The sequence below is a fragment of the Dreissena polymorpha genome, chromosome 8 (genome assembly GCF_020536995.1).
Source record: "Dreissena polymorpha isolate Duluth1 chromosome 8, UMN_Dpol_1.0, whole genome shotgun sequence".
NCBI classification, from domain to species: domain Eukaryota; kingdom Metazoa; phylum Mollusca; class Bivalvia; order Myida; family Dreissenidae; genus Dreissena; species Dreissena polymorpha.
Genome location: NC_068362.1, coordinates 30545966 through 30557803, shown reverse-complemented (window position 1 = coordinate 30557803; position 11838 = coordinate 30545966). Strand labels below are relative to the sequence as shown.

General features: G+C 34.0%; 1 protein-coding gene across 1 annotated transcript; it reads right to left on the bottom strand.

Annotated features, from left to right (window-relative positions):
- Positions 1–2878: 2878 nt before the first annotated feature.
- LOC127840419 (uncharacterized) lies at positions 2879–11516 on the bottom strand. The gene is made up of 4 exons (XM_052368834.1): positions 11504–11516; positions 10964–11152; positions 10638–10870; positions 2879–6955 (listed from the first exon to the last, which is right to left on the bottom strand). Exons 1-4 carry the CDS (start codon positions 11514–11516, stop codon positions 5705–5707), a joined length of 1686 nt encoding a protein of 561 aa, XP_052224794.1. The 3' UTR covers positions 2879–5704.
- Between the last annotated feature and the right edge of the window lie 322 nt (positions 11517–11838).

Below are 11838 nucleotides of genomic sequence, written 5' to 3'. Positions count from 1 at the left end.
ATGATTTCCGCTTTTCATTAGAAAGAAGGTCATGTTTATTCCAGGGTAACTATGATTTTTAAATTAAGTTACACAAAATCATGTTAGTTTGTTGATGGTTTATTAGAAGCAATATGCACGACTTGAAAGTAAAAATATATATTGCAAGGAAATGTTCCTTACTGAAATGTTGTATTAGTCTCGAAAACATTTGGAATTGTAAACTTGTTGACATAATAAACATTATGTATCGTCATAAATTGCCTTGATGACCTACAGATGGCGCACGTTGAATCCATCATAATTCTCAAATTTATTTCCTTTTTATCGAGTATCGTCATTTTATATTTTATCATGGTTTTGTCGAACACTGAATGTGAATTGCTGCATTACAATGTTAACAATGGAACTAAGTAAACTTGTTTGTGCTAAAGTTTGTTTGTACCAAATGTGTACCGGAGTTTTAATATATTGATGTAAGCTATAAAACACTTTATATACAAGTGCGTCGTTATAAATTCTTGACATATGGCATATTTTGGTAATTAAAATAGTGAAACACATGAAATATAACAATTTAATTATGCTGCATGCTGAGTCAGTTCTGTATTAGAACGCCCCATTTTCGAGATTTTTTGGTTACTGTTGTTCAACTATCTCGACCTGGTTGCTCATAACTTCAACGCCCAGTAAAGCGTACAGCCATTATTTTTCAAAGTTATTTATGTGACCTTGTGATAACCATTGAATGGATATGTTGACGGTAAACACATGTGATGGCTTTAATAATTTGTAAATGTTTGATAATATCATTTCTTTTAAAACTAATTTAATTTGTAACTGGCAGTATACGTTTAGATATGAGGGTTTTCCTATAATTGTAAGTAAGAACATATAAAGAGCGACATTTCAAGTCAAAGTAGCTTAAACTAATAATGTTTATGCTTTATAGGTTAAACACAACTATTAAATTTGAGTTTCTTTTAAAGAACATATGTGTGTATTTAATAATATTTGTTCATACCATTTGTTTTAAATTTCACTATTTGAAAATACCCGTCATGCAAAGATCACTCGCAAACCATTCCAACGTTTAAAGCTGCATCCAAGCATTTTTGAATACAATCATTATCGTGTAAATTTGAAAGTGAATAGGCCTATTATTGTTTTTATAAATCTTTAACCTGAGTATACATTATCTTAACTCATGTGTAAAAAACATTACTGTAGCTATAAGCAGTTGTTATGTCTTGTTAAACGGAGTCAGCACTGGCTTACATACGCCGCAGAGTTTGTTGATTCCGCGTTTGTTTATTTAGAATGTTTTTGCCCAATCTATGTATTTGTAGATGATGCTTTTCGCAACAGCTGTTATATTAATCAAAGAGATTTAAATAATATGTTGTCGGTTAATTGTATTACTTAAGAATGGACATTACCACACACATACTGCAAAACAAGACCACACTAAAATTGAATATCTCAGTGAAAATAAAAAGCTAGAAAGTGCAGCTATACTTCAAAATGTATCCTAACTTTTCTTGAGACTAGTTAATATAGTACGGAATAAGGGCTGGGGCACATTTTTGGGTTTCACAAAAAGCAGCCCAAGATAGTGCGGATAGTTATCACATACTTCAAAATACGCACAGATTTTTTTCCATCTTATGTTAGTAAACAAATCCGATAGACACTAATGTCTGTAGATGTTGCTGCAATATTAGAGTGTATAACCCATTTACATTTTATCGAATAAATTGTGTCATGGGACACATAAACTTCAGAAAAATGAGAGTTTATCCATAAATGTAAAGTATTTAGCATACACTATAACCAAAATTACAGAATATTTATATATTAACCTTAAAATATTATAAGAAGATCCCGATGAATAGGCTTAGTACTTCCTAGTTTATATTTGCCGTCTAAGAGGTTAATGTTCGTAGCCGCCCAACGTCTTATTGTATAATTTATTATTATAAATATGATACGGGTTTTCATTTCAATAATCAATCATTTGTTTACATTTGAATTTGCTACTTTTCGTTATTATTTCACCCGATGGACTAAGTTTGATGTCAGGCGCTGGGTGTGGTCTAAGATGTACTGAGGCATATGAAGCTTGCACCAATTCGTAGGTTTCTTCAACGTGGAGTGGCGACAAATTCATATTATATGCCCTCTATGTTTCGTGCCAACGGTATACCAACGCGACCTATTATAAACTAGCTAGCGAGTTAATATACCAATAATGAAATTAAACACCAGTTATTTTTCCGTAAAATATCAAATCTCTGCAAATCGATCATATTGCCAAAGGTGCAGCGTAATTATTTCAAAATACCTTACGAACCATTAAGAACCACCTAAGGGGGGAACTTGCCCTACCCCCTTTAGAGGCTTATTTTAAACGTGTCATTTGTACATAGATCCAGCTAAGCTAGTACATATACGTTAAATAAGTTTGACATTGGAAGGGAGGAAATCAGCTGAAAGAAAAAAATCATACCCCTGCGCACTTTAGTAAGACTGAGTCTACTACAATTTACTGGTATAAACGAAGTCTTAAATTGATCTTGACATTTGTAGCATGTGTAAAGCTGAAGTTTTCTATTGTAATTTGATTGTAGTCTCCTGAAAATAAATGCATACCCATACTTTCCCACATCAGAAATGTCAATATTTTATTGTATGCAGTTGTTTCACAAACGTATGTTAAATGTGTGTTTGACGCTGCTTGAATCTGTGTCGAAAAATTAAAATACATAATTTATATACAACTTTATTGAAATTTGCTATTTATCCGTATATCTGTGGATGAAAATATATGGACTTTATCGCCGTACAATCCGGGTAATGTTCATTTCAGACTATTTCGACTTACAGAAATAACAAGACAAGTTATTTTAGTTTGTTTTAAAAACAAAAAGCAGATATACAAAGTAGAATTACTGAAATATAACACATTCATTTTGCAAAATGTAAATGATCACTGCGTTCATTAAATGAAATATTTAAATGTTTCCTGTATGAGTGCACCTGTAAAATCATACAATTTATCCCAACAATCGAGTCGTTTGAAACGTTGCGTTGTGCCTACAAAATACCATTTTATAATGACAAATATATGGAATTTTGTTGATGTTGCTGTAGTTTGTTTTTGTAAATAAATAGTGACACTACGCATTTTGACTGCAATGTTGATGTGTAAAATGTTAATCAACATGTTAAAGTCTGTTAAAATGTTAATACATGAGGAAATATATTTAAATTAGAAAATGTATTTCTCTCAATAAATGAAATCGTTAAACATCATTCTACGAATATTTTTTTATATATTTTAATTTTGAACTTAAACAAAATTAACACATACACAACGGAAAACACACAAACATATTTATTTTCTATTAAGGTTTTGTTTATAATTAATCTATTTATAATAAACATTGTTATCGATAAAGTAAACATTTTTAGAAAATAATATTTTTACTTATAAGCATGTCCCAACAAACAAAAGCTTAGTGAAACTTCAGCTGACACAGTATAACACAACCCTCACTCTTATAACCGAATTAACAAAAATATATGTCATTAATATGAATAACTCCTCTCAATAATATGAATCACAGCCGGATTGTACAAACAATTTTACAAAGTATAAAAACTTCAACAACAAACGGCATTACATTTCAGCCAGCAGGAGGCAATTTTCATGATCGACGCGGGATCCTTAAAATATTTAACAAAAAACATCACATTACTGATATAAAGCACATGGCAGACAAAGTCAATCAAAAAATTTACAAGTTAAGAAAATATCTGTTATAACTCAAAGGTACGATTTCCAGACAAGAAGCAACTATAACTTTAAGTGACAATGTGCGAACAAAAATTAGTAGATATGTGTTAGTTGTTCATGAATGCGCGACAGTCAGGATATAATGTTGTTTTTCTGCTAAAGGGTCATTGCTCCGCCTTTTTTAGAGAAAGAAAACGCGAACCAAAAATGCAGGAGCGAACGTTAACATGTTTGTTCATATGTTTGTAAAATAACATCTTTCTTGCACCAATACATTTTGAGTTATGCGCGACACAAGTAAAAAATAGCTTTTTTCGCTAAACAAAGGCAATAGCTTGAGATGTTTTTTACGAAGGAAAATAATAAAATATATTGGTGCGAAAAATCTAATGCCACTTTATATGTTTATAACGTTTCATACCTGTAGCAGCATTACTCGTTGCTATACCTTGGCGCGAAAAATGTGTTGCTTTTAGCCTAATATGGGACAATTATATCGGCTATATATCGAGACAATCCCTCTTAAATGTTGAAATTACATGATTGTTAATATTCTTGTAAAGTTTAATACTTTTTGCGTTTCCCGCGTCAAAAAATCGGACGAAAGAACGAGCGGACAGTCGGATTGAACCGACGTACTGATAAGAACAGTTTAACAAGGTGCCAATATAACTTAACGATTAATTGACATTTTAAAATCATTAAACTCATCCGTTAAAAGCTTAAACAGATTCAATATGAATAAACGATTTGGTATTGTTTCTATTTTACTCGGCAATACATATAACGGGTCTATTCGTTCCTGCATACTGAATAGAGAAACAATTGCATTAAAATACTCAATAGTTGCACATGTAAATCATTTGAACAATGAGTTTAATAAATCAATTAAGTTGTTGATAATGACGTAAATATTACAAAACATTTGATACACACTCAGAATCAAAAACTTTAATTAAAAAGCCTTTCATATACATATCCAACTAAAGCAATAATAGGGTTTAAAAAAACAAACATGGTTACATGATAACATGCTAAATGATTTAAATGAGTCTAAAAAACCTTAAGTATGCTTGATTAATAAGATAAAAAATATACTAAAGGGAAGTGATTTATTATCGTAGTTTTCATCGTACTTATCATTTATTTGAATTAAGTGACTTTCTGAAATATTTGTTTTGTTTCACATCAAAATAGAGCTGAAAACTCACGCATAGAAAATATGCTTTCAACAAACACGTGTACGCTGGCATTTGACATTTGCGAAGTTAAGATACTTTTCACAGTCTGATCGCAAATTATAAATTTACATAAAACTTATATGATACCATAGTTTTAATAACACTTATATAAACCAATTGTTAATTGTATCACATATTGTAGTTTCATTTGAAAAATGTTTAATTAAAACAATTAATTGCCCAAGATAAATTCATTCTTCTCTTTGAGTTATGAATATTTATAAATGCTTACAACGCTCGACAATCGAATGGATACAAATGCTCCAGTATTTGCATCAATACCAATCTTGTTAACCATGCGGAATACCGTCAGTTTGGCAGTTAACTAGATAGACAAACAAAGGCACCAACGCACTTAAACAATATAGAAAGACACAGCCACACGCCCGCACACGCTCGCGCGCAAACACACAGTAACACACACATTGCGTATATGAATTGTCATATACAAATCAAGAACGCAGTCATTTTATTATAAGGAACACATTTTTTACTGTTCTTTGTTTGACAGTGCTATTGTTCAGTCCTTTTTTCGTTCGGTGTATTTATTTAAATTGACGTACACATTATTCACCCGCTTACAACTTTCAATGTTTTAGTTTTACACTGCAGAAAAGATGTTAATCAATACAGATTTCGTAAAACAACTATATCACTACTATTGATACACGTCTTAAGCTCATAACTAATTTAAGGTATGCGTTTCTATTTCGACGACTTCTCTGTTTGAAGGCTCCATGTTTTCAGCTCTTGTGTTATCGGTATAGACAGACTCAATGTTTTCATTCTCTTTTTTTTCAGACTCCTTACACCAGAGTGCAAACCGCTTGCAGTTAAAATAAGAATATTCCCTTTCACCAATTTTTGATTTCGCCCTTTCAATAACCGTGTGTGGGCTATATATTTTTGCTTCCTTGTATAATGCTTTGTAAACAGGTTTCTTAAACTTCAGCATTTCCCTCACTACGCCTTTCCGGAACGCATTTCTTATCACACAGATTTGTTCGGATGTATGTGAAACATCGACAACAATCGCGTGGCATTGTTGATGGAGTACAGATGCATTAACAAAAATATGATCACCAGCATGAACATCTTCAATTTCAACAGCAATATCATCGAATCGCCTTCGCGGTTTAATTTTTTTTACAATTGTTCCTATACTCGGTGCTAAGAAAGATGCGATAACATAACCAATAACTGTCCCAATTAAGCCAAGGACCGTATACCCATAGGCGCAAAATATATACGCAAATACCCAGTGAATATAACTGCCTATAAGTGCTCCAAGTACACCACCACCAATGCCTAAACCGATACCTGCAGAAACAGAACAAACTGCCTCAAGAATCCTCAGCCTTACCATTGCATCATAAACTTTATGCGAATAGTCGCCATTCTTTCTTTTATTATTGCTTCGCCAAATATCAATGAGCACCAAACATATTTCCGCAAGAATAGTCATTAATGCCCCCAGAGCATAGCAAATGACTGCAAACTCGGGTATCGATGTCAATAAATATGAAGGCCTCAGGATGTTGATGATTATAAATACAACTATTCTAGCTTTGAACCATTCAACCTGATAACTGTAGCTTTCTCCCGTTTTACAAAACGAAGCGAAAGATTCGCAGTTGTTTTGTGTAAGCTTATATTTTGTTTCTCCTAATCTTGTTTCTGCTCTCTTAATAACTTCGTTTGCGTTATTTTTTTGTGTGACTTCCTCCGGGTAAACAATTAGATACGGGTCCCCTTTCTGTTCAGCAAATTTTAACGTATCTCTAGCTATACGAAATGATAATCCCTTTTCCTTTTTGTAATGAATTACGTCCACTTCATCAGGTGAAGTAACGTCTTCCGAAACAATGGCATGATGAAATATTGCAGATGGTCTAAACCAAGCAATGTTATCGCCTTTTTTAAGTTTGCTGAAAGTCTGGTTGTACAAAGAGCGGAAATAATTATTGTTTGTATTAAGGTCATAATGAGAGTAGACTGTAGCATTTTTAGAATTGTAAAACGTAATAAAAATATACGTTGATATAAAGCCCGCCGGTGTTAACTTTGTTTGTGACACAATAAGTAAAATGTTGTGCTATACATCGCTGTACCAAAATCGTTTTCACTCGTCTTTTCACCATTATATATGTACTTTCTGAGTGATATATCGAAGATAGCTAGTCGAACTTATATAATTTTAAGATAGCACTCAATGTATATAGATAATATTGCATTTACATACGTAAATGTTATACATGTTAAACGTTGCAATCAGTTATACAGTCAAGCGTACTTTGTTGAATATTGTACAAACAAAGATTACGTTCAGGCCCGTAGCCAGTTTTTTAAGAGGGTGTGATAATTTTTCCATCAACGATTGTTATTGATCCGGAGTGGGGAAAGGGGTAAAGGGGGGGGGGGGGCTGGAGGTTCTCCTCCTAGAAAATTTTGAAAATGAAACGAAAAATCCGCCATTGTGGTGACTTTTTATCCGTATTTAGAGACTGAAGTTATAGAGCATTTTATATGAAATTTCACATAAATTGACTATAATCAATGAGTGATCGACATGAATATGATATAACATCCATGTTTTCCCCACTACAAGTTTTCAATAACCACCTTTTTTGATCAGTCACGGAAGTACATTATTTTATACGGTGTATAACCAGACACTAGTATGCGCGAACACACCTTTTTTACATATGAAACAACAAATGTATAGAATGTAAAATCAACAATACGAACGGTATAAACTTTCGTTATTTATCGGAATCATGCAATCTTCATAAAATTGGTGTATTTTACAATTCCAAAATTCTACTATTCATAAATCAAGCAAATTTTAAGGAAATATTTGACTTTTGTTCAAAACAATTGTTTGTCTGGAACTATTTTGCTCAAGATTCATCACAGTTAAAGAACATTAAACGTTCACGTCCACCTGATCATTTGTTATAAAGTTTTAAATTATTTATAAAAAATGTTTAAGAGTAAAACATATTTCATTGTGTCAAGTTTGACATAATTAAAACGCTGTGGAAAGTTCTGTTTGTGGAGCCGAATAGATGCCATTAAATGTTGGTTAACTACACAAAAGCTATATTGCTTTGTAGAAATGATTTGTTTCCTAGCCTTACAACAAAAGTTAACCTGTTTTGAGCATAGTTGACATTTTTTGCTTGAAACCATATAGGTGATCCGAAAATGGTTGTACGGGTATATAACAAAAAGACAACGCAGTCTGATGAAAATGCTGTGCACAATGTTTAATTGTTATAACTCGTGGTATAATGCAAAATTATTAACCAGTGATTCATTAGGCAAATGTCGACAGGGTGTCCTTTTGCATCCAGTCATTTTCGAAAGCTGGCATAACATTCCGTTAAAAGTCATCTAAAATGTAATTTCTTTTTATTAAAATTATTTATTCAAGTTAATCAAATTGTTTTTTTCCAGCCATTTAGACGATTGTCGAAAAAGGTTATTGGACTGGGATTTCAACCCAGAATACGTAGGCTTCATCATGACGTTACGAGATCTATTACGCTTTAACAGATATTTTATGACTCGTCAAACAATGTTTAGTGCGTTCGCACCCAACGCAAATCCCTCAGCTCCCGTCGCTACGAGTATGACTTTAAACAGCGTTTAAGAAGTTTTTTTTAAGATTTTATTGTATTTAGCATATTATTGTCACTGTATTGAACTGTAACCATTAACATTCCACAAGCAACCAAAAGTACTTCTTAGTAAATACGTTCATATTATTATATTGGATGCGGTAAGTCAGTTATCAGTCAGTCGTTATAATTTGCATGGCATTGAAAGCAAAGATACTCCCTGATACTTTTCACGCATACTTCCCCCCTCCCCCCACCCCACCCGCAAACACATATTTAAAATTTGCACATACAGGGGGCACAGACTCTATAAACGTTTTAACGCATTCCAGTGTATTAACAACGTAATCGTCGGGACTGCAGAAACTCTGATAACTAAGAGCAATAACCCCTCTAGAACCAGAAACAAACAATTGTTAACATAAACAAGTTTATTTACAAAATATAATAAAACAAAACTAGATATAGCAACGAATACCGATTTTGCTATTTGAATATTCGGTCATCCTTCTGAACGCATATTATCGGATATTCGGTCATCATCTGTTGAAAGAAAATCAACAAAATCAACTTTGTTTACCGTATCATTACTCCATGAATTTTACTTTCGTTTTTTATCGGAAGTTCGCCGAAAGTGACTTAATATTGACAAAGCGTTGCCGTCGCTAATTCGAAGTTGATTGTGTTGATTATTTTTTATTAGATGTTGATCAAATATTCGTGAATATTTGTTTATAAGCTTGATCGAACAAAGGAATCGGACGTTGTATTTTTAGAATTAAGACTTCTTATAGCTAGATGTTATTGTTAAAATTGAATGACAAGACTGATTTTAAACTTTTAATATTGTATTAACAATAGAACGAGAAAATAATATTAAAATGACGACAAAACAATTACATGACAAAACAGTTAGATCTAGAAATAATGTAAGCTGAACTTAAACGTATTATTTACATATCGAACACATTCAAACAAAAACAAATTTATTACATACGGACAAAACACCAACGATATCTACTGAAACAAGATGCCAGAACACACTTTGAACCTGGTTTAAAGTCAGTGTTTTAACGTTGCCACATTTAAAAGTCACTCGGATCGGCGTCACGGGCACATGAACATTGAATTAAATAAGAAAAAAAACATTTTCGATTGGAGATCACGATTTACGTCAATAAAAAAATCTTTTGTATAAGTTCTTATTTGTTTTTTACACCAAGTCGGCTTTTTCTTTACTCATTTAATCTTTGAACATTTTAAATGTAATTCGAATCATTAGATCAATTGCGGGTCGGTGTTTTAATTGCCGACGTGATTTGCCCCTATCATAATTGTGACACAAAGTGACTGTCTTTGGTCAATTAAAGTTTCCGAAAGGTAGGCAATTAGCGGGATTTATGACAGGTATACTTGCATCACCACAGCGACGCATTATCGCACCTACCGGAATAAACACTATGACACGAAGAACAACTTTTTAAAACAATGTTTGAAGCAAATTTCACGAATAGAAAGTCTTTGAAATTTCTCGATGTTTTTACTTTTTTCTTCCGAATACTCGATTCAGAAAATAGTATTCGAATAATCGGTGCGGGACCGAATATTCGGATATTCGTTGACACCCCTAAACAAAACTATTTACAATATGATATGACTATTTTCTAATGAAAAGAAGAACAATTGAGTATCAAATTTAATGGCCATTTTAAAGTGCACCATTATGTTATATCTTGTCTGTAGATGAGATAGTCGAACATTAGCTGAAGATGTCGAACGATAGAAGTAGTGGTGGAGTAGTAGTGAGAGTCTAGACCAAGCCGTCAATGACCCGAGTCGGATGTGAGCCCCGGAAGTAGTGTTATGCGAAGTAGCAAACTCCAAGCTGTACCAAGCCCGGAAGAACACTGCAGATAACCCGAGCTGTATCAAACCCGGAAGTAGAATGTTGACAAACGCCGAGCAGACTGTGCGCGGGAATAGAATGTGACAAACACGGAGAAGATTGTGCGGGGAGTAGAATGTTGTCAAACGCCGATCAGATTGTGCCCGTGGTAGAATGTTGACAAACGCCGAGCCGACTGTGCGCGGGAGTAGAATGTTGACAAACGCGGAGCAGACTGTGCGCGGGAGTAGAATGTTGACAAACGCCGAGCAGACAATGCCCGGAAGTAGAATCTTGACAAACGCTGAGCAGACTTTGCCCGGAAGTAGATATTTGTCAAACGCTGAGTAGAGTGTGCCCGGGAGTAGAATGTTGACAAACGCCTAGCAGACTGTGCTCGGAAGTAGAATGTTGACAAATGCCGAGCAGACTATGCCCGGAAGTAGAAGGCTGACAAACGCCGAGCAGACTATGCCCGGAAGTAGAATGTTGATAAACACCGAGCAGACTTTGCCCGGAAGAAGAATGTTGACAAACGCCGAGCAGACTTTGCCCGGGAGTAGAATGTTGACAAACGCCGAGCAGACTATGCCCGGAAGTAGAATGTTGACAAACGCGTAGCAGACTATACCAGAAGGAAGAATGTATTGGTGACGTGTCACGTGACCGGTGACAACGCCGAGCAGACTGTTTCCGGAAGTAGAACGTATTGGTGACGTTTGACGTGACAGGCCTTATACCGGTGCAAACGGTTCCCAATATCGCCGCCTTATAACGAGGTGTCATAGGTGTTGTCAACGAGTATGACACCTGATAGACTAAGATGCTCATGTAGCACTGGCGTCACACTATCGGTGCGTGGACGACATAACGTCTAATATGCCGTACGATTCAACACGAAGAAACGGCTAAAAGATACGACATAAGTGAATACTCTGTCATTAACGACTTACAGTCATTCAATACAAACACATACGTTTCACAATCATATACTAGTAACTTGTTTACTTCCGTAAATGCACAAGTTTCTTATAAAATATCGCTACTCGCTTGAATGCATATAGTAAATGCGCTGTGTGCCAAAGAGTTGCACATATAATAATCAATTCACCAACTTACATCTGAATTTTAAATGTAATAACTCCACCGTTAAGTAAAATATTCAATTAAATCAAACTCTCAATAGATCGTTAAATCAACCGATACACAAAGCTTTTACACAAGATAATGATACAGACATTTAAAAAGTCATTATTATACATATATATAATATATATATATTCACGGAGTCATTTAAGCTGGACCTAACAC